Below are 23,611 nucleotides of genomic sequence, written 5' to 3' on the forward strand. Positions count from 1 at the left end.
GTGCTAGATATTGTAACGTAATTAAAAATAGAAATAAAAAGGATAAAGTAGGGATGCTCACTAGTTCTCTGACTAGGAAATTATTACCATCTTTGTTTCATAAGCATGTGTTTTATACTGATTGTGTCCCTTGCCTTGGGGGAGCCTTGGAAACAAGGATCATCACTAAAGAGCTAATAGTTGAGCTTTGATCCATGTGGAATCCCATAAGCACATCTTATAAACAAAGCTTTTTTTGTGAGACTTCTCACTGGTGGAGCAGCTCTGTGTTATACATTACTGTCAACTGAAGCCAAGCAGAAGCTCCTGATGTGTATTACCTATTGCGAAGTTCTTTACCATTTCCTCCAGCTTTGTTAAGCAATTGCTTGTCTGTAATCTGGTGTCCCAGTTACTACAGCCAAAAGATACAGCAGAGCATGCAGGTAGAATGAAATTCCAATGCCAGGAGTTGCAGCAGACAGTAGGTGTGCAATTCAGCTCCTGTGTCTTAGTGCAAGCAGGGAACTAGAGGCTCACTTTGTTCCTTGCATTTGCTTCCCTTCACAGGTCCACGCATCAGTGAGGCTCGCTCTGTGCTGCTGCTGCTGTTTTAGTGTACACCTCTCTAGAGGGAGCACCTGAGAGAACACCACCACCAAAATTATGTATCTCATTTTCCTGCTTGGAGTGATTGGGGTGTCTTTAGGAGGCCACTGGAAGAGGAAGCAATGAAACTCAGGAACTACAGGAGTACGGTAAAACTCACTGATAGCTTCTGGTAGGAGCCCACAGTGGTTGTGGAGTGACTGCTGTCCCACAGGGCACAAGAGGGTGCTGTGCACTTAGCAGATAGCTGGCCAGGCCCTGTGTATGGTAATATAGGTTACTGTATCCAACTGATGCAAATAAAAGGTTAGAGAAATAAAGCTTTACTATCTTACTAGGTAGAAAGCTTTTCAGAATCTCCTTTGTGCCATCCAAAATTGCCTGAAATGTCTGCAAGTGAAAGAAGCTTCAAAAAGATTAAAGAGAATTTCTGATCTTTGAGGGAAACAGATGAGGTACAGAAATAAGCAGGAGCTAGGGAAAGAATGGAGCTGAAACAGACAAACTGAAACAGGAAATGTTATACAGGGGAAGACAGGTCAGAGAGAAACTCAGAAATCCAAGGCGGCAAGAGGAAGGTGTCAGACCCTGGCAGGTGGCCTGCGATGGCAGGCACTGCAGCTGGTCCTGTCTGGCAGAAGATCAGTGCTATGTGCTGGCACTGAAATGCTTGTTTGCCTGGATGCTCTGCCTCTGTTTGACAAACCGGTGGGATACCTAGTCCAAAATAATAATCTATAGCCTCCTACCAGCCCCTCCACAAACATCTCGGACAGGAAAGCTCCACAAATACTGTGGAGAAATTGCAAACTGCATGCAAGGGTGCAGCATTGCTGTGAACATAGCGTTGCTTAGAGTGCTTCCCCTACACCAGCAAGAATACACACAAACAGCTGAGAATGGGAAGGTCCCTCTCATACAGAAATGAGCAGGAATTGGAGCAAGGGCTGGAATTCAGGGAAGCTGAGTCCTGTTCCTACCTCTGCCACTAACATGTTCTTGGATCTTTCACAAATCATGCCTTACTGTCTGGAGTCTCCCATCTGTGAAACAGGCGTAATAACGCTGAGACATCTTGGAAAAGAAAATGTCAGGGTCTGATTTCGTACATTTGATAGGAAAAAAGAAAGAGTCTGCACAGGGGGACCCTTAAGTGCTGTATATTGATAACTTCACTGGAGAACCATCTAGAAATGTGAAGTTAGGTACGTCAGTACTGCAAAATGCTGTGTCAGTTACGCTTGTCAGTCACTCCAGCTCTAGTGCCCGTTAGGAAGGAGTTATGTAAGAGGTCCAGTGATTTTGGAAGGTTTTAATTATCTTTCCTGCTGTACTTTAGAATTTCATGGAGCATAGTACTAGCTATCTAAGGTGGTTCTGTGCATGCTAGAAAATCATCCCTGTGTAGGGTTTTCTCAAGTGCTTGTGTGTGTGTGAACTTGTGTGTGTTTTGCAGCACAGTTGCAAGTGCTGCCTTGGCTTCTGTCCCATCCATGACTGTTCCCTCTTTGTGCCCACCCTGGCCTTCTATCCAAAGTTCCCTTTTACCGACTGGATTTCGTCCTTTGTACATCAGGCCAGTACTCTCAGATCCTGCTGTGCACCTTCAACAATTCAACAATTTCTGCTGTCATCAGAAATACTGGGGCTAACGAGAAAGGCTGTGGAAGGAAACAGACTTCCACTGGAAGTATGCAAAAGGTATGCTCCTTGTGTTCGCCATAAGCCGTAACACAAAACCACAGTCCTGTGCAGCGTAACGTGTTTGAAAAAACAGTGATATTGTGGCATTTCACTCTAAAGTCTGTAATAATGCGAAATAACAGAATGACACAGCAGTGCCTGGCACTGTCTGGTGGAGCAGATGCATGGAACAGTCTCACCTTCAGATTGCTATTTAAGGAGGGTCTTTATTGAATGAAAGGAGAAGGGGAGGGGTCTTCTTTTACAAAAACAGTATCACTCACTGAAGGAGAGGGTGGTACTACTTTCTGTATTTAAATGTAACTCTTGGTGTCTTGGGAGGATATGATATCTTAGATGGAATTTTTTGTACCCTGTCCTGAATGAATACTCTGAATTCAGTTATGAAATGACCTTAAATCAACATCACTGGCCTCTCTTTGACCTGGGAATGAGCTTGCCAAAGGCATTTGAGTTTATGCTTTAATCTTCAGGATGTACACACCAAAATACAATCTGTCTTTTTAGAAAAATCTTCGTTCATAGCACATAGGTGTGGCCCAAGCACTAGAGTCCCATTTCTGTCTGCTTACAGGGTGTGTGTAAAGAGGGAGTGATGGAGTTAAAAGTTAAGCTTGCAGCTGGCAGAGATCCTACCTTTCTGGGTGTGGATTTGGGGGTGTCATAAAAACACAGATGCCTTCTTGCAAAATCATCTCTGCTGATTGAAGCAGAGATGCAGGAGGCAGGCGGATTGATTGTTAAATATTTTTTTGCCCTGAAAATGAAGAAAATCCATTCATTTTTAACTAGCTGAAGGTCTGATCCACATTTTTTGCTTTTATCTGGCCGGAAGGACATTACTAGTGCCATATTAGGAAGTAGCCGTTTAGGTTATTAAAACAGGAAAACAAACACCCTCATTTTTGAGACCATATTCTTTGTTGCTGCAGTAGATTATTCTCATTGATTAAAAGATAATGCGTCATTTAAATAATGTTAATATGCTTGCCCTAAAAGCTGGCAAGGCATCCAGAAACAGCACAAGCTATTTCTCCTTGTCTTTGCTGCTCTTCTGCTCCCTATTTTACAAATAAAAGAGAAAAGAGACCTTAGCAGTCAGCCGGATACTTCTGACCCACACCTGCTTTTCTGTCGGGTGTTGGTCACTTTGATGTAGGCACATGTGAAGAAACAAAATCATTTTTTTCATCAGGGTGCATTACCTGAAGGGCTTTTTAAACGTGAGCTGTTGCTGCCAGAGTCACAGGATTAGGTGTGATTTCCCATTTGCTGGAATATACAGCAAATATGCTACCAGGCTCCCAGCTTTTTTTAGCTCACAAAAGCAAGGGAGTCCTTTGAAAGGTCCTCGGCTTACCCAATCATCGCTCTTTCCCTTGCATTGTACGGTATTATCATTCTCTGACAGTGTAAATCCTCACATATGCCTGCCTCCCTCTCCCCTTCAGTCACTGTCTCCCTCCCCCTGCCGAGCCCGCTGCCATCGGATCGGGGATGATATGTGATCTCCTGGAGACGAGCACACACACACACGAGTACCAGGCACTGCTGCTCAGCTAGGCAAAATGTCCTTCTCTTAGAAGTGGTGCTCATCACAGCTTTCAAATCCTTGACGATGTTGCCATGCTTTCCTTTCTGCCTTCTGCCTTTTTCTGTCTTTGTCTGCCTGCTCTTCTTACCCGGGGGTCATTTTTGTCCTGCTGTCTGTAGCTGTATGGACTACCACACCATAGACTGCCGGGATCAAGGACTCCCAAGTGTTCCTAATCCATTTCCATTGGATGTACGGAAACTCCTTATAGCCGATAACAACATTCAGGCTATACCAGCTGACTTCTTTATATTTTATGGAGATTTGGTCTATTTGGACTTCAGGAATAACTCCCTCACCTCTTTAGAAGAGGGCACTTTTAGCAGCTCTACCAAACTGGTGTATTTAGACTTAAGCTACAATAATTTAACACAGCTTGATGCTGGGATATTCAAGTCAGCAGAAAAACTGATAAAACTGAGCCTTGGAAACAATAACCTGGTGGATGTGGATGAGGCTGCTTTTGAGAACCTGGAACAGCTCCAAGTGTTAGAACTGAATGACAATAACTTACAAAGCCTCAACGTGGCAGCCCTGGAAGCGCTGCCCTCCCTGCGGACTATACGCTTAGAGGGCAACCCTTGGGTCTGTGATTGTGACTTTGCCAACCTTTTCAGCTGGATACAGGACAATGCATCCAAGCTCCAGAAAGGTAAAGCTCGATGGCTTAGAGCACAGTGTGCACGTTGCTTTGTACGTGTGTCTTGGAGGGAAGGAGGGTTGTTGGTCAAACTGCCTGTGCGTCCTGCCTGCAGTGACCTGAACTGCCTTTTGGTCGAACTCTAATTGCATGCTTTCAGCAAAAGAGGCCATTAAAATGATGTTGGTTTCTTTTTAGCAGCAGGTCTTCCTCCTAGTTAAGAAATAAGCTTTAAAAATAAGCCATAATAATTTTAATTTATAGACTAAACTCACATAGGCAGTGAAGGAGCCTTTTCAAATTCATTGTGCCCAGAGCTGATTCTCTTCCAGACTTGGGTTTCTTTCTACAGTAAGCCCTTTGAACAGCTAAATATTGTGTGCCAACTCCTTAGGAAAGCTGATTTTCCTCACATTTTACTCATCAGCTACAAAGCTGCTACAGAGGAGTTAAATCCGCAGTTTATGCAGCTGTGGTTGTCAGCCCTTTCCCAGAACTATTTTGTTGTGATGTTCTGAAACTCTGTTCAATAGCTCGATTATGGTGCTTTTACTGAAATAGCACTGCTTCCAATATTAGGAATAAATTAAAATGGCTCTGGAACACCCCAAAATACAGGATATATAATTCTGGTATTTGGGCCAGTAATTTTCAGAAGAGCATGGACAAAGAAGACTGCCACGTGTCCCTGGGAATCCAAGGTTTTGCTCCTCATTTCCCACCTGACCCCAAAGCCATCCTTAACCCAGCTTTAACAGGAGATCACCTCACAGTTCCTGCCTCCCAACAAGCACTGGAGCATAAACTCCTGCCATTGAGCTGCCCAGCTGCTAGCAGAAGGGCGACTGCTGGGACCATAAAAGCTTGTAAGGGCTGCCAAGGGTGTACAGGTTTACACAAAATCACTAGGGTCTGGGCTTTGTCCAAGGGATGACGTCCCTGAAGAAGATGGTGAGAAGTAAAAGGCTGGGGGAGAGTCTCAGGAGAATGGGCTGAGGTTGAGTAAGTGGGTGGTTGACATCAGATGCAAAAGGCGAAAAACACCGCCCAGAAATTTCAGAGGTCTTTTGTCTCCTCTCTTGATCATCAGTTTGCAATCACTTATTCAAGCTCTTTCTATGCTCATGACCTTGGGTGGCATTTTTTATATTTTTTATTATATTCACCTAGGTTGCCTTAAATATTCTTAGCTGTAAATAATAATAATAATAATAATAATAATGAAGTCATTTGAGGGAAAAGTGGTTTTTGTTTGTTTGTTTGTTTGTTTTTTCCTGTCTGCCTCAGTGAAATCTTTACCCTTTTTACACCAAACCTTGTCTGTTCCCCCACCTTCCCGGTGCTCTAGTGAAAGTTCACTCTGTTTGAGCCAAGTATTTGCCCATCTCTCCTGCTGGCTCTCAGCCAAACATCAGCTCACCTCCCCATGCTTTCCATCTTTTCATGAACTTTAAGCTCCTTCCCCTTCGTCCAGACCGAGTCTGTTCAGTTAGAGTCTGTTGCAGCCCATCTCTCTTTCTTTCCTGTCCTGTCAGTGTTTTTAAGCTTATCTGAACTTCTTATGTCTGGAAATCTCAAGTACCTAAGCTTTCCGTCTCGGTGTCAGTGTTCCCCAGCCTCTTGCAAGCTTGCAGATGTTTTCTTACAGTATTGTACCTCACTGAAAGTAGTGGAAGCTGTGTTTCAGTCAAATAACCAAAAAATAATAATTTACCTGTCCATACCTTTCAAAGTTTCAGTTTGGTTCGATTTGGGAAGACGAGGAGGAAAGAAGCGAATATTTAAATGGTTGCTTTTCAGAGCTGCCCACCTGACCATTGCCTAAGCAAATGCTCTGCTTTGCATTTACTCCCAGGTGCAGATCTACCCATGTCTTTGCAGCCAGTCATGTCGGTGAGGGTTCAGTGCCTGCATGCAGAAGAGCACACAAACTCAGCACCTTGATTGCTCCTTGTGAGCTGCTGTCACAAAAAATGCTGGCTGCCTCCTTTAATAGAGTAGTAAAACATTATTCCTGAAAGTGAGAGCAAAACTAATCCCCAAAAGAAAAGATCCTCTCGGTGACATTTTAAAACAATATGTCCACAGTTGAGTGCCTTTCAAAGCAACTTTCCGAAAGTCCGTGTAGAACTAATTCTTAGGATTGGGTTTTGATCAGGTTTTATACACAGTCATCGGTTTATAATGAAGTTGCAACATTTTACCAATTAGGAGCTAATCGTGCCAGCATTAATTGTCTGCTTATACTTGTCCAAAGCCCTCTTTGCCTGGCATTTCTGGTGGTGTTACATCTTCCCTGGGAGGAGTGGGAAGAGCAACTCAAAAACTCAGCATTCAGACTTGCTGGCTTCCTCATGATACTGCTATCAGGTTGGAGGCAAGTATTCTTGCAGCAAACACATCAGGATAAGTAGGGCAGCAGGCATTGCCTGGAAAAACTGCAAAAGAAAAATATAAGAATACATTTTCAGGTCCCAAGAAAAGAGCTTCCTTATCTTGGCTGTATATTTGTCTCTTGTGATGCTGCAGAAACTCGAGCATTTCCATTGCGTGGCCTCTATGAATGGAAGACAGAAGGATGGAAAAAAGGGTTGGCTGGGGTTTTTCTTCTCTTGATTTTCTTTAAGAATATGCAGTGATTTACGCTACAGAGCAGTCTTGTGACAGACTGATGTTCCCCAGCTTTTAAATGACAAACTTTGTGACCTGGATTTACTGAGAAGGGAAAGAATATGGAAAGGTGAATGACAGTAACTTGCATCAGTGATCCCCAGCGTGTTCACACAAAGTACAAAGAGCTGCAAAGAAGCTAAAGACTCTGTACAGTGTCATGTGTGTCTTCTGCTGGATTGGGGTGCTTCAGAATGGACTAGAAAGGGAAAAGGTATGCCAAAGTGGAAAAGAAACACACTCCAACTATACTGTGAATGAAGTAGGATCCAGGTGTGCAATTTGGAAGTGTTTCATAGCAGTCCCTGGGGAGTCAGAACCAGTAGCAACAGAAGATAAATGTCTGGGAGAAATACACCGGCAGGCTTACGTATAGGGAGTTCATTTGGGTTCTTCACTTTCAATGACACTTAAAATAGTTTAATGTGTCCTGTCTGCATGTCTGAGAGAAATCACTCAAGCTGCAACTGTTTACGAAGCCTAGCCACTGTTCCACCTTTTAATTTTAGCACTGCAGTAAAATGTCATGCTGGTCAAAACTGCCCTTGTTTTTTGCAAAAGAAATACCAGCTTGCTTTAAGAATTGGAGTTTTGTCAATCAGAACAGAAATCTCAATAATTGATCCTGAAACTCTCTACCTCTGCAATTAAGGCCTCTGGAGAACTCAGTGATCTGAACAAAAGGCATACTTCAGCTCATTAGCTTTGCAAAAGCCAGGTCCGTTTTCTTTCTGGCATGCTACCAGAAAAAGCTTGTGAAGTTACAGCTTCTGCTGGCCTGCCTGACTAGCTGACTGGAAAGCCTCATTCCAGCTGTGCTGCCTCTGCAAATCTAGCTTGTCGCTGCACACAAGCAGCTGGGATTTGAATCATTTTACAGATCCTAGCATTTATGCATCCAACCTAAATTTCTAACTAAGGCATTGATTTGCAATAAGAAACTACTCTCACATGCCAAATTTGCGAGCAGACTTAATGAAGAAACTGCCCTAAAAGTTTTGCAACGAAACTCAGCATTCTACCTGCTTTAAAAAAATAGAAAAGCAAATATATTTTTCTATTTGTAAGACAGATATCAATAATGGAATTTTCATCATCCTTGAAAACCAAACAACATTTTTACCCTCTGATTTAGTTAATATGGATTAAAAAAACAAATGGATGTGCATAATGCAGTGTAGAAGAAGGAACTGTGAAGGTCAGTGAAATGGTGCTAGGTGGAGAACATATAACAGTTGGTTTTTTTCCTAGAGAAGACAGAAAGTGTTCACTGTGGGTCACAATGGGACAGTTAAGTTGTAAAACTTAAAAAGATTTTCTGTGGAAGGGTGAGTTTGATTTTACAGGCATTTGATAAGCCTGAATGGCAGCATGATGGTTGATGATGCACATTAAAAGCTTCCCAGTAGGAGGAGTATGGAGATTAAGAATACTGGATATTTTTTTTGGAAATAGAAAAGCTTCTGTAAGATCTCTGTCCCTTTAAAGACAGTTGTCTTTCATTGAAGGTTTTATTCCATGGTGGGGCAAGCAAACTCTCAGAACAAAGAATATCTTGAAAAAACAGAAGTCTAACTTGGTCTTGAATGTGTTATTCAAAGAATTCAAGGAAATTGCATATCTGAGGTGTATGCTATTATGTTCTAGTCTCTGCTTGCATGTATTTGTTCTACAGAATCCTTTTTATCTTCTTGAATTTTACAAAAAACATCTCATAAGCCTGAAGTTCGCTGAAGTGGGAATTGAAGAAAGCCGAGGAAGAAGAAGAGAGTTTGTTAGGAATCTGACAGAAGTAATTAAGAAAAATATGATAGAAAGCAAGAAAGGTACTGAATAAAGGGGAAGGATGATTATTGGTTAAATATCTTTTATGCATAACGCTTCAAAGCTTTGAATTCAGTCCAAGGAAATTTGCTATTATCCATCCTTCCTTCCTTCCTTCTTCCCTTCTTCCCTTCTTTCTTTCCTTCTTTCCTTCTTAGACCAAGTCACCTTTGAGATTTGTGTTTTCTGCTGTGGTGGAAACTGGAAATCTTACAAAAATATTCATCAATTTCTAATGTATGGAAGGGCTTTCTTCTACTTTCAAAGTTTGTGTTCTGTATCACATTTTATCTTTGCTAAAAATGCACTTTTCCTTTCCTGCCTTGTCTCTTAACCTAATTTTTCCAATAATACTGTTTGAAACTCTGGGCTCATCCAGCAGAAGGTTGTGGGCATCCATTACCTGCAGAAATGAGTTTCAGAAATGTTGCCATTCCAGCATTTAAGTACAGCAAGTTTTGATGGAATAAGTTCTTGGTGAAAGGTGCTGTTTAGAGTGCATGACACTACAAAAGAAATTTCTCGAATCCTTCTGAGCATCTCATCTTGAAGGTAATGGACTCAGTTAAAATGCACATAGCAAAAGCAAAGACAAGAGGTATGCAGTCGACATATTGAAGTGCTTTGTAGAAATCTGCTGCTGATTTTTACTTTCTGTGAACATGCTTTGGGCAGCTGTGCCTTGTTTGCTAATGACTAATGCATTTTTAACATGACTTTTAATTAGTGCTTAATTATTCCTTAGTGTGACAGAGTGTCTCCTTTCCATCATCTTACCCTCGTTTCTTTCCTTTTTTTTTTTTTTTTGTCTTCCCTGTAGTTTCTTTGGAAAAAATGTTTGAGGAAGTTGTGCAGAGTTTGTGGGACTGCAAGAAACATTGTGTGCTTTTCATACTAGACGCAGTGGTGCTTTCTCAACCTTGTCTGGTTAACAAATACTCCATTTAAGTTCCCCGCTATCCATTGCATGAATGAAAGGTTCTGCTGCCCGTTTTATTATAACAGTATTAGAAAGACCTTAAGCAATTTACGGAGAAGTTTTTGACTGATCATTCTTATTTGCACACTGATATTTCCAGAGAGACTTGAAAAATTCATTCAGGATTGGCCAGAGATGGAATTCCCAGTAGGTTTGTACTCTCTTTGATAAATAAAGGCAATATATGTTTTGAGCATTTAAAATCAGAGTAAGATGAGCTATAGGGGAGGACTGCAAAGCCTATGTGACAACAGGAAGGCCATATCTAGGACCGTGTTTTCCTCCTCATTTAATCAGTTGTTGCTCCACTTTGGAAAGTTTTGTACACAAGATTACAGATCCTTAAGTGACCCAGAGCATTTTTTTAGTGCCAGTGTTGGTACGGGTTCTATTTAGCTACTTCTAGGACTTCTGTAGCTGGTACCTCCCCAGTCTGGATGGATAGTTAAACTGTGGTAAAGAGGTGTGTTTCCATGTAAAGACCGTCCATGCAAAGAATAGGAGGGAAGGATGGTAGTGAGAGGAGAGGCAGGAAAAAAGCTAAGATCGGGGGACAATGAGACTGTAAGCAGCCTTCTGGAGCTGGGTCCTTGAACTGAATTCAGTACAAAAAGCAGTGGTTACGAGATTCAGTATTGAATCAGTGCAGTGAGAATGGAATGGGTTTTGTAAGCCTGTTCAGAAAGGCTGTGCCCGAGGTGATCATCTCCTGGTTCTCCACGTCCTTTTATAATCCCATTCCAATCCAAGATATACTACTAAATAAATTTATTCTGTAAATAAAAAAAAAAAATAATGTCATGCTTCTGTAGTCTAGGCCCTTAGAGTAGCCCTTAGGGGCTCACTGAAAATGGTAAACATTGTCTTAAAAACACAGCATCATAATTATATGTGAGTACAAGCTTCATTTGACCTTCTAACCTAACTAAAAGCTGGTAAAACAACTCAGCTTTTTGTAAGTCCTCTTGACTTACTGTTCTTTATCAGTACCTATGTTCATCTGCTATGTAGACAAGGCTGCCTTAATTTCGTGCACTAATATAGAACCAGAGCAAGCTTCTGCTAACCAGGACAGACTGTTCTGTCCATTACAGCTCGATTCTTCCCGGGATATCATGCACATGCTAGCACATCACTAGTACAGAACATAATATCCAGTTTTTGGAGAGGAATTAAAAGCCCTAAGAATGCCCATTCAGCAGCTTTTATTCTGCTCATGCAGAAACTCCTAAGAGAAATAAGATTACCTAACAAGTGCAACAGATTTGTTTCTATATATATGTATATATATATAAATACATAAGGTGATATCCAAGTCATTTTCAGTAAAATGATCTGGCTGCCACTGCCTTTTCGCTGTTTCTTCCATCCTAAGGTTTTTTGGAGTACTTCCATCTCTCAGGATTTGAAGATGTGAGGACAGTTTGCAGTGTGGCACCTAATGTTAAACTTGACAGTTTGCTTCAATGGCTAAATATAAAGTACTTTCTGATGTTAAACTAGGAGACTCTAGGGCATTTGGCCATTAAAAAAATTTATTTAGGGGTCTAAATATAGGCTTCAGTTTTTTAAGCCTTACTTTTCTGATAGCTTGAGGCTAATTTTAATGAAATTCCATATCTCTTCAGAAGCAAGGCCTCTCTCACTGCTTATTAATAGATCTAATACATTAGTGATGATGTTTAAGTAGACTAAAGAGAACTATAGCTGGAGGGAAAATACCATACAAGAAATAAAACACCACACTTAAACATTTCAAGTCTGTGTAAACTACATTCGGTGCCATGGGAGAACAGCTGAATTGCACCCAAAAAGGCAAATATCAATTTTATTTTTCCTAAAATATTTGAATAGCATATTATAGTGCTCTTACAGTTATTGTAATGAACACATTTACATGAAACACACTTATGTTTATGGCTTATTTCATACATTGTTCTGCATGTATTCCTGTATATATCAGTGTATGTATGAGTGGGCATTTTCATAATCCCATACTAGTGTGCACTGCTGTACATTATTATATTAGAGCATATATAATTATATATATATTTCTTAAATAATTGTATTATGTGAAGTCTACAAAGACCCAATAGAATTGGGGCTTCCCTTTCTTTTTCTTCTTTTTTTAAACTCAACCTCCAAAATACAGCAAGATTTCCCAGCTACAGAGGGTTAACAGGCAAAGACCACAATATTGAAGTAATAATGAATTTCGGAAGTTGTCCAATAAAAGGTATAGTTAGCATAAGTATTAAGAAATCATGACACAAGGAGTCCTTCAAATAGTCAGGTCGACCTGTGTAGGTGATACGTGCTGCTGCTTGTCTTTAGCCAGTAGAATATAAAACAAAGGCACAACTCACAATGCAGTCAAAATATCAGACAAACAAAAGACCAAACAAAACAAACAAAGCAAAACAAAAAAAAATCCAATGCTTCTCCCTTTAAAAAATAAGGCTCTAGAACTCCAACAACTTCACACTCCCCACATAACTTAGATATCTGGGAACAGACCCATATTTCAACTCATTTTTTCAGTATTTAGAGACCAGCCTCTGCAGAATCTAGCACCTGGCCCTTGACTAGGACTTCAAAGCATTCCCATTTTAAAAGCAAACAATTCATTACAGCCTGGCAGTGTAGTACATCTGCTTCTTCAGAGGACATAGCAGAAAGTAAGAGCGCGTGACATTGTCCTTGAGACAGCTGGAGTTTTTACAGATAATGTGATGGCCCTGACCAAAATAACAAGCTGCGTATTTATAACACGCTCACACTTGTTATTTCATTTACAGATTTGTTTGGTATGAAGAAGCAACTCTTTGAACATGTTGTGGGAGCAATGAGATATATATAACTATCATCAAAGGTTTTCTTGCTGCAATAAATATTGAACCTCCTTGTGATACCCTTTACAAGAAGCCTAACTGATTTTTTAAAAGAATAAATTAAACAGGTTGTACTGAATTAAAAGTGTGTTTATATATCAGAAAATGATATGATTCAAGTGGTCAAAATGGGCGAAAGCAGACCCCAAGGTTAAATGGCACTGTCCTCCTCTGCAAGGCTTGTGTGGAGGGTGCTCATGTAGAGGGTGCATGATAACCTGGGATTACTTTCTGCCTAAGCAAAGTACAAAACTGGCCATGTTGCTAGGCACGAATGTAATAGGAGAGGCGGAGCACATAACATCAGTGCTCCACACATTGGATGCCCATTTCTTAAGGCCAACGTACTGTTACGTAATACAAAGTTCCATACTGCTCTGGAAGGAAGCAGCTGAAATGACATTGTTTGTGTTGTCCTAGACAGACATGCCCCTGACCTTCACATTGTGGTGTTTTCAGGTAAGCAATTGGAAGCTCTGGTCTAATACAGGCTGCATTAGCTTTGGGAGGAGAAATTCCTTGCGTCACTAGAAATAAAGCTGCTAAGCTTACTACTATTACAAATACAGGCCCTTCCAAGTACTCCAAATTCTCTTTGGAGTCAAAAGAAAAGGTTCTGTTAATTGTATTGGGGTTTGCAATAGTGTCACAAGACAGCAAAAAATACCCCCCAAAGAAACAAAAAACCAAACCAACATTCGCTGGGCAGGATGTAATAATAAATGGTCCTCTCTCCCTCAGTCACTGCCATGCTTCCACTGCGCTCTGCAGCCATTCTAGGTTTCCAGTATGATTTCCAGTATGATTTTAGCAGACTGCCTTATGTGTGGATGGAAGTCCGTTCATTCACGTCTTGTTGGGCAAATGATGCATATGCAGGGTGGGTGAAACATTAGCTGGGAGATAGAAAGGCCTCTATACTGGCTCCTGATTTATGATGTTGTATTTTGCCTGTTGGCGTCTACTGTTTTCAATGACTAAGAATTCCACAAAAAAACTGGAGGCTAAGCTAGCACCTTGGAGTGTTGAAAAATAAAGCAAGTAGAAAATTCCTATCTTATCTATTTGATTTGAGAACATGACCTAGATTTCAGTACCGATTGCTACATGGAGGGAGAAGAGCTTTTTTATATCTCTCCATTGTATAATCAGACTCAAAATCATTACAGTACACTGATTCTCCTAGCAAGAAATATCCTCTAAGTGACTTGGTACGTTGGCAATTCTTTTCGGTTTGTATTCTGTGTGCTGTGACGTTAGGTGAAAGCATCAGGGAAGAGGAATAGAGCTCAGAGCCTACAGGTTCCATTTAGGTCTGTGGCAAAACTGCTGCTGGTAACACTGCGGAACAATTGGGCTCTTTTCCCTCTAGGATCATGAGCAGATGCTACAGCAGCAAGTTATTTGTAGAGGCGAGGGCTGCAGTAAGTAGAGCTGTTTAGAACGCTAGTTGTCTTTTGTTTGTTTGTTTTTGTGGTTTTTTCCCCCTCTCTTTCTCTTTATAATATATTGTTTTTCTGCATTCCTTGTGGAAGCTTAGATTTGCTACTCCAGCTCATCAAGGCCACTGCAGCACAGAGATAATTTTAAAAGCTGGCAGATGAGGACACCAGAGAATTTCTTTCACAAAGTAGAATTGTTTATGGTCACCTGTGCAATCTTTCTTTAGACACGCAGAGAACACAGCTCAGCTGTTATGAAAATAGCAGTGCTGATAAGAACTCAGCAGTTATTAATGGTTTGTTTTACAGAAACAAGGTTATATATTTTTTTATTTTTTTTTTTTACAGAAACAAAGTTATATATTTTTTGTTTTGTTTTGTTTTGTTTGTGCTTGCTACAAGTGAAATGGAATTTTAGATGGCACATTCACTTGGACCAGGCTTTTCAGCCAAAATATTGCTATGATCTTTTCCTATTAGTGAGGAACTCCTCTTCAAACAATTTTTCAATAGGTTACACTCATTTTCTTGCTGTTTCTGTACAATAGCAGTAACTGCTTTGATTACCCACTTTAATTTATTGAAAACCATTTCCTTTTTTAAAAGCTTACTAGAAAGACACAGGTTTTGGAGTCGAAGGGTATGGCTTTTCTCTCCTCTCTTATTTCTTATGGCTTTGAATAGGAAAGGTACCCATTTGTGTCCTCTTTTGTTTGTCACTCTGGCTCTTCCCCTGGAGTTGCTGTTCTCAAGTCTAGATGAAAAGGAAATACAGACTCAGTGCCAACAACTCTAACTTCTCCTGGTTTGTACAAAGAGCTCTATCACAAGCTACAGAGTGCAGGAGTGTGTACTTCCTCTCGCCATCTGTGCAGTCACAGGCACGCTCCAGTGCTCCGCTGTGTCAGCCTGTGCACAAGGCATGGTGTGTGTGAATGCTGCAGGTTCCAGATTTCCAAAAGGCTCAGAGAGTGTTTGAAACCGGGTGGCTCCTCTCCCTTCCAGGCCAGTTCCACAGACAAGAGGTTTCAAAGGTCTGCAGAGCAAGTTGCCTTGCCATCTGCCGTGCACCAGCAGTGTGCTCCAGGCTCAGGGAAAAAATGTCACATGTATTCAGGTGGCAATTTGCCTAGAGGAAGCCATTCAGCCTTGGGCATGCTGACTAGTGTCCTGTTCTGCTGGCAGCTTTCATTAGGTTGTGGGTGAGAAAAGAAGGAAAGCAACAGAACTTTAGGCAGATAAAACAGATACACGACGGCTTTTAGGGATCAAAATTTCATACAGTCATCATTGATAACGGGTCAAATAAGTCAGGGTGATGCATTGAATGGATCCCCAGCTGTCTTGGCTAAAAATCCCTCTCGAATTAACGTAACAGCCAGGCTGGATCCAGATAACTAGTCAGATTTGCACCACGAGTGCTAAGAGCCTGGGTTTTGTAATAAAACAAAACGCACCTTAGCAATTCAAGCACAAGAAAAAATGGAATTTGTAAAAGCGGCGAAAACCTTATCCCACATCCTCTCTGCAAAGTGGCACAATGTGGAGCTGTGCAATGGAAATACCGTGTACAGTGAGTGCTCACAGCAATGCAGATTCTGAAACTGGGATCCCATTTTGTGATCATCAGCAGACAATAATAAATGTGTGTGTCAGGGAAAACAGCAGCACTTCTCATGTCATTAATACGCAGTTCTTGTACTTCCCCTTTACATTCATATACTCAACAGCAAGATAAAAGCTATCTTGCTAACAGTGATACAGACTTCATTCACTTCACTATTTTTTCCATTCCAGCCCATTAATATACTCTCCTTATTTTTCCTGGTGTGAATGAAGAGGGAATTGAAGATATGCCTTTACTGCCTACTACCAAATTATATTCTCACCACTGTTTAAATTTTGATTTTTTTACTTTTACTATGAAGAACCCACCTGTAGGCATTCTTCAGTAATGCATGGAGAAATAATATCTGTTAGTCTGTGTATGGAGTGTTGGAGAGAAAAGGTTGAAATCAGGTCAGAGTCAAACAAGAATCCTTTAAACCTAAGATTTTTCTTTTTGACCAGAAGAAAAAGACAACTGTAGTTTTGTGCATGGAAGAAAAATTAGTGTAGGAGGCACCAAGGTGTGGAAGGAAACTCAGTGTCCCTTTTATCCTGTTTTGGAGTCAGAATTTGTGTTCAGAAATTAGTACGGAAATGCTTCCGAGTCTCCAGGCATACTGGGTTTAGTATTCCCGCTTTTTAATCCTCAAAATCACAGCCCCTGGTAATACCTCGTGGAAGAGTAAGGGTGAAAATAGCTTAATGTCTTGAGGGGGCACTCAGGGGGGCTATGTAATGGCTTTTAGATAGTGTCAGATTTTTTCAAATTTTTCCTGAATTTCATACAAATTCATAAACCTGGAATTAACCCTTTTCTTCAGTTTTTCTTCAGACATTCAGTATCTGTCCAGAGCAACAGAAGGATTCATCAATATTCCTCTGATTTGTTTCCCTCTCCTCTTCTTTGCAGGTCTCCATGAAATCCAGTGTTCCCTGCCTGTAGAAAATAGAAGAATCTTTCTGAATGAATTATCTGAGGTCAGCTTTAGTGAATGCAAATTTAGTTTGTCATTGACGGACCTTTTTATCATCATCTTCTCTGGAGTCGCAGTCTCCATTGCTGCAATTCTATCAAGCTTCTTCCTAGCAACTATAGTACACTGCTTCCAAAGATGTGCTCCCAGTAAAGATGACGATGATGATGAAGACGACAGTGAGGACTGAACTTAGCCTATATACTTAAAATCTCCTTGGTTTGTAAGTTACTAGATCATCAGCCAACGTCTAGGAAGAAAACTAGACTAAAAGCTTTAAATATGAATTAGATGAAATGTTTAAGGTTGCATTCTAATTTTGTGAAGGTCAAAGGTAGGAATTGCCGTTTGCATCTGAGGCTGTTAGTTTTACGTGCATATGTAACCTGATGCAATGAGGTCAGATTGATTTCTATGAACCTTAATCAAACAATTTAAATTTGAAAGCTGGAAGAAAAAGGAAGAAAGGGAAAAAAAAAATCTAGTGTTTTAAAAAGACTAACAGCTTCCACATTGTCCATCTGGTCAGATGCAGATTCCTGCAAGCACTTAATAGCTTGTTTCAAATGCACTTTGAAAAGAACTGACTAGATGGAGGCATTTCAGCTGGAAATATGGAAGCAAATTAAAACTGTCTTTCCTAGAGCTAAGCAGTGGGAGATTCTAATAAGCTCACGCAATTTTCCAAGTAACAAAACGCAATTAAAATGATTCCTAGAACTGTAGAAAGCATAGGAAGGTTGGCATTTTCTCTCTCTAATTGTTCTCTCTAAACGTTCATTCTTCTTTTAATGGCACAGTTGCAGGCATCATTGAGCCAAAACTTCTTCTCTATAGGTGAAATATGGTTCTAGATCTGAGTCATCCGATGCAGCTGCCTGGCACCTCTTTGGTTATGGCACAAATACTAACTACAAGATTCTTTTGTGTTTTTAGACACATTGAAGTAAAGGAATTCCCATCCCTGTAATGCTAGGCCCAAGGAACTGTTGCAGTATTCAGTCTGTTTAGTTATTTTAAAGCACTAAGGGCTATATTCTGCTCCTGATTATACTAGAGTAACACAACTGAAGTGAACACCGTGATCCAAACTGGCAACTGTATAAACAAGAGTGGAATCTGGCCCAAGATATTTCTGACTATTATAGATTTGTCAAAACTTGAGCTCTTCTATATAACGGTAGATATTTTTGTTAAAATGAAAAGAGACATTTATTACAAGTGATTTTTGGAATAGTGCCGGACAGCTTTTTAGGATAAGTATATTTTTAAAATATTTGTAATGGAAATATTTTTTTAAAGCTCTGTGTATTTGAAGTATTATCTAGAATAGCCATGAGGGCTTACTTACACTAAGAAATAACATAGTAATAACAATCTAAGGACTGTATGCTATTATAAAAAAATAGAACTGATAAAAAGTAGCATCTATTTAACTACTGTAAATGCTATCATTTCTTAAAAACATTCTGGTTATAATATTGCCTTGCTCAGTTAATATGAATGGACTTTATGGACAGTTAGTTCCAAATCTCTTGTATCTGTCACGCTGGTTGTTCAGGCAGACAGGAGTGAATACACTGTGTGTGCTGAGGGGTACTGTGGTCCAGTAGATGGGGTACAAGATTAGGACTCAGGACACCTGGGTATTGTCCCTGTCTAACAGCGACCAGCTCGAAGACTTTCAGCAAATCACTTTTTCTGTCTGTGCCTCCATTTTCCTACCTATGAAATGAAGATAACAACTATTTATCTTTTTTTAAGTGCTTCGAGATATACAAGGGGGAGGGAGGCACTGTACTGGGGCTATGTGTAATGATTACGTATGTGAGGCTGATGCAGAAGTTACATGACAGATCTATTGGGATCTCACATCAGCACGACTTAGCTGTGGAGTCATGACATCAGTGGAGTTACTCCACTGGCTAACACAACCGGAATGGAGTTTGCACCATGCTGAGGTTAAAACCAGCACAAGAGTGTTTACTTCTGTTAGCTCTACAGCTTATTCAATGTGACTTAATGCTACCGTTGTTAAGGTTATTATTTCTAAAAACACACTGGAACAGAATTAAGTGGGACAGCAAGAAGATATTCTGTATCAATACTGTCTTATGTTATTCTTACTCTTTCAAGAGAAATGAAATGACATGACTTTCACTGTGTAGTGCCATGTTTAAAAATAACACAAATATATTTATAATTTCATCATGGACTTTCATGTTTATTTGTATGTAAAAAAAGTAAAAGAGCAGTTTTGCAGTATGGTTGGAAATATACAACTTGTTGCCTGGTGCAGTTCATGCAGTACGCTCCCTTTGCAACAAATATGGATATGTTATCAACAGTTTTATATTTAGAGCTGTGCAAGTGGTTCAGTGATGGAATAAGAAACTGGGTCACACCTTCTTGTCGGCAAGTTTTATTACAGGCTCAAAGCTTGCGTCCAATTGGCAAAATGATCTGTCCTACCAAGCTTTCCAGTGAGATGTCAGTGAATGTTTCAGCAAATTTCTACCCATCCTTTAGTCACAAATCTATGGTGTTTTGTTTTGTTTTGTTTTGTTTTGTTTTTTTCATTATCCTGTAAGGTTGACTAATTTTGCAGAGGTCTTATCTCAAACTCAACTATTTTGACTGGGTTCTGCTCTTACTTGCAGGTTCATCCTACCGTGATGCCTCAAAATGAAGATCTAGATTTGTGTAGAGTTTGTAGCATTTTGTTCAACCCAACATAAAGCCCTGAAAGCACTGATTTTATTTGGATCTTAGCACCCCTCAGAACAGCAAGGAACAGACCAAGCTGACACCCACATAATCCAGTACAAACTGAAGAGCAAGGCTTAGGAAAGCTTTATTTATGAAGCTGCCATTCTGGACACTCCATCACATCAAAGTAATTTTGCAAAGTATGTTGTTTTTTTTTCCAAATAAGAAGTTTTAATGATGTTTCCCCTACTAAGTAATGTATAATTAATAAGTATTGAGCTCTTCTGGTTAGCAATATTTATTTATTGTAGGCATCAGCTGTAACCTACTATTAATATTGATTTTCCATATTTCTAATTGCTAGTAAATGAGACAGAACTTGGATTTAGTTCCTATTGGGATTTTTGTTATTTTATTTTATGTAATCTTCAGAGCAAAACATTCCCCTGCAAAACTTTAAAAGTAGATTTCACCATGAGTAGAACTCTTGAAAAAGTGGCCTGAAGGTTGCGTTATTATTGCAATCTGACCTCCACAAAGGTAGTAGCATGGAGGTAATCCCATCTTCAGCTTTGTGGACATGAGAAGTCTTCCCGTGAAGGGATCCTTCTATGGATGGGATCCAGTGAGTATGTAATCTTCTCAGACTGCAGTAACTCCCATTAAGATGAGTGAAGTTGCACTTGTCAAGTGTAAAAGCTGAATTTAGCTTCCCGTGCAATGCATTGCTAGCTCAGGAAACAGTCTATGCATTGCTATAAACGTGCAATAGGAACTTTGTCTTCCTTGACAGTCTTCCTTCTAAAATGGCTTAATTTTTGTGTTGGTATCTCCCACCGTCAGAAGTGAGCAGACATTCTACCTTCTTCAAGGAGAAGGAAAGATACTATGCATGACCCAAATAAAATGTTGCCGGCTCAGAGAGCCAGGAAGCAGCTGTCACATTGCCTGCAGATATGTCTCCTTGATGAAATGCTGGATCTTGGTATGCATGAGAATCCAAGAAATGTGCAAGAAAGCAAATCTGCATAATGTAATTGAGATACAAACTGACTTTCTAGAAGCATGCACATAGGTTTAAGAAAATGTCTAATTCACAGAATATTAAAATAAAAATCTCCTGAAGCGACTGTCCAAACCTAGCATTTCATCCTCAGTCAGCCAGTATCTTTCTGAGGCAGCTTCATTCCTGCTGTGATTCTCACTCAGATGTGAATATTAATGGATCAATTTTTGGAGCAGCATAAAAATACATTGGGAAAGTACCTCGAAGGGATGGTTCTGGAAGCTCATAAAGAGGAGCATACTGCTTGTCTCCCTCAGATGCATACTGCAGGGTGAGCCACTGTACACCGACAGCTAAAATTTAGCCAGGCATACTTAGAGATAACCAAAAATGGTCTTGTCTGTTGGCTGTGCAAAGCACTGTGTGTGCAATCACCTATAAATGTGGATAGGATTGTGCACGCTTGTGCAGTAGGGAGAGGGTGCGTGTGTATCACAATACTAGAGCTTGCTGTAACTATCACCCCTGTAGACAGCCTCAGTGGAACAGCTGAAGCCTGATGGGGATGCTGAGCCTGAGACAGTCCTTCATCCCTAGCGGAGGTCCCTCTGTACTGGCTTTCAAACCCATGGGAGCAGCTCTGTGCAGGACCTTTTACTGATTCAGCATGTGCTACCTGCCTACTACGTGAGTAAATGAATTTAGTTTCCAAGGGTGCTAGCTGGCACGCTCCTGACTTAAGTCCGTGTCCCCCAAAATAAAGGAGCAGGGTTTCGGATAGCTTCTGAATCCCATCATTCTTGAACGTACCGCTGAACGATGTTACTATTTGTGGTTTAACCTGTTTTTACTGACCTCTAGTGGCAACCGAGACGCTTTACTGTGGAGGTAAGTCGTGATTCGTTGTGGTGAGGGTGTCGTTGAAATGCTAAATCCTCACATTTTCCATAAAGAAACCAGAAATATACAGTAGGTAATTAAATTTCTTGGTGTAAAGTAAGTTCTGCCATAGACTCTGAGTACCAAGCAGCCTGTAATACGCACAGGCCACCATAAACATTTATTTCATGTCCCACCTGTTAATGTTGGAGCAATGCAACCATGTCATAGAATTCTAGAAAATATCTACAGAAGAACCTCAAATACATCATCTAGCATCATCCAGTGATAAGTTAAGCTTTGTAATAAAAATACTTCAGTTGCTAGTAAGATTTCTACTCTCATCTTGCCATCTTCTTCTCCCATTGTGTCTTGTCTTCTGTATCTTCATCTCTTGTCTGTACCTAGAACAACAGAAGCCCAGCCTGGTACTGTTGCTGCATGGTACAGCAACACAAATTACCAACAATAGCCATCAGACTGGGAAGAACACAGTTTTGTTTATACTCACCAATCATCCACATATGACTGCAAAGAGTTAGCAGGAAAAACCTATTGATTTTAAACTGACAGAGCGCAACAGGAGACCTTCTGTTGCAAACCAGAATGCTGGAATTGTGATGTGCCTCCCCAGTTCCCATCAGCTCTCACACCCCACCCAGAGCTTCATGAAGCCCTGTGGAATTGTGTAACATTGGCTTAGCAGACATAATGTGCATTTTTGGGGTTGTCAAAAAACATCCAAGTAAACAGAGCAGGCTTCTACTGTTGTTTTTGTGGGAAGTGAAAAGTTTGCAGGGAGGTTAGCAGCAAATAAGGAGTGAAGAAGGTTGGATTAGAGTTGTTCAGTAGAGTCAAGTCTGCTTCACAGCAGCATTGTTTTGATTGGAGAGCTGCTTTTTCTCTGATTTCTGCTAGTTGTGGTGAGTTCTAAAGGTTAGCCAGTTCATGCCCAGGTATGAAATATGATAGCCTTTTAAAGAGTATTTCGAACAGAAATGGATTCTGATAGAATTTTTAAAGCTTAGTGCTCACAAGTGAAGCACCAATTGCCTTTTTGAAGGCTTTAATTTGTAACAGAAATGTGATGTGTGAAGTTATAGGTTGTACAAAAATCTGTCATCTGATCAACCCAGAACTGAAAGTAAGAAACATCTATACAGACGATGATGCTAGCAAGATATGCTTCAGTTGTTTCACCAATATGTGAGGTCACTCCTCCATGCAGACATAACTGGAATGTAGCTGTTGATTACTGACGCTTCCTTTTTTTTTCCTCCTGGTCATGCTACTCACCGTGAGATAAGAAAACACAAGATAGGTATTGTACACCACCTTAGAAGCTCCCCTTAGCTTGGAGAGTGAGCAAAAAAAAAAATAATTGAGTTGAGCAGTAAATCCAGCTTTGTGACCTTTGCTTAAAATCTAAATGTGATACAGTCCAGCTGACTAACATTCCAAGGCATAGCTCGGTGGTGTTGTGCAGGGCTTTTGCTCTTTAATTAATGTTGAAAGACTTTACAGCAGAAATAATGTATAGTCTTCACGGTATTTAACAGGGAATTAAATGGCTGTGAACACATGTGACAAACAGTTCTAGTCTATTTTTGCCCACCAATTTTTCTCAAATTGAGTAACTGTTGCTCTCTTAAGAGTAGATTAGGTTTGCAATTTGCAGTGGGTTAAAGTATTACTCTTTATCCTTTGAAGATCTGGCTTCAAATGTGAATTTGGGTCACAGGAGGAAATGACCAGAATAAATCCCTTAAAGGTCATTTTGGTCAGTTGGGCAAATGCATAGAGATGTTCTTATTAACAATATAAACTGTGTACGTGAAGATGAAGAAATGTTTCTCTGAACTCCCAAATATTCCATATAAACATGGCCCCTAATGGTTCTAAAAATGCAAGGTTTTAACTAGCGAGATGAGACAGATGTTCCGTAAATATCATTAAGGAGGGGAATGAGACATAATGAGATTAAGAACTAGTATTTTTGTAGGTGACTGTTATTTTTGATTTTCTTATTTCCTTGAGTACTTACCTTAATTTTAACATGGTGATGTTAAAGCCTACATACTGGCAGAGAAGCGTGGAACAGTG

General features: G+C 40.3%; 1 protein-coding gene across 2 annotated transcripts; it reads left to right on the forward strand.

The window, feature by feature from the left end:
• The first annotated feature begins 3,798 nt into the window (after positions 1–3,798).
• On the forward strand, positions 3,799–20,181 carry LRRC38 (leucine rich repeat containing 38). Of its 2 annotated transcripts, XM_080564120.1 has the most exons (3): positions 3,799–4,538; positions 16,851–17,137; positions 19,575–20,181. In XM_080564120.1, exons 1-2 carry the CDS (start codon positions 3,911–3,913, stop codon positions 17,102–17,104), a joined length of 882 nt encoding a protein of 293 aa, XP_080420246.1. In that variant the 5' UTR covers positions 3,799–3,910; the 3' UTR covers positions 17,105–17,137; positions 19,575–20,181. The 2 variants fall into 2 exon arrangements, with proteins under 2 accessions (XP_080420246.1, XP_080420245.1); XM_080564119.1 differs by lacking the exon at positions 19,575–20,181 and having other exon boundaries at positions 3,800–4,538; positions 16,851–19,122.
• The last annotated feature ends 3,430 nt before the right edge of the window (positions 20,182–23,611 follow it).

This window comes from Anser brachyrhynchus (assembly GCF_964034855.1).
Source record: "Anser brachyrhynchus genome assembly, chromosome: 21".
NCBI lineage: Eukaryota > Metazoa > Chordata > Aves > Anseriformes > Anatidae > Anser > Anser brachyrhynchus.

Coding starts and splice junctions, on each gene's coding strand:
- LRRC38 (XM_080564120.1), top strand. CDS start 3,911: ATGTTGCCATGCTTTCCTTTCTGCCTTCTGCCTTTTTCTGTCTTTGTC. Junction 4,539..16,850: donor TGCATCCAAGCTCCAGAAAG/GTAAAGCTCGAT, acceptor TCTTCTTTGCAG/GTCTCCATGAAATCCAGTGT.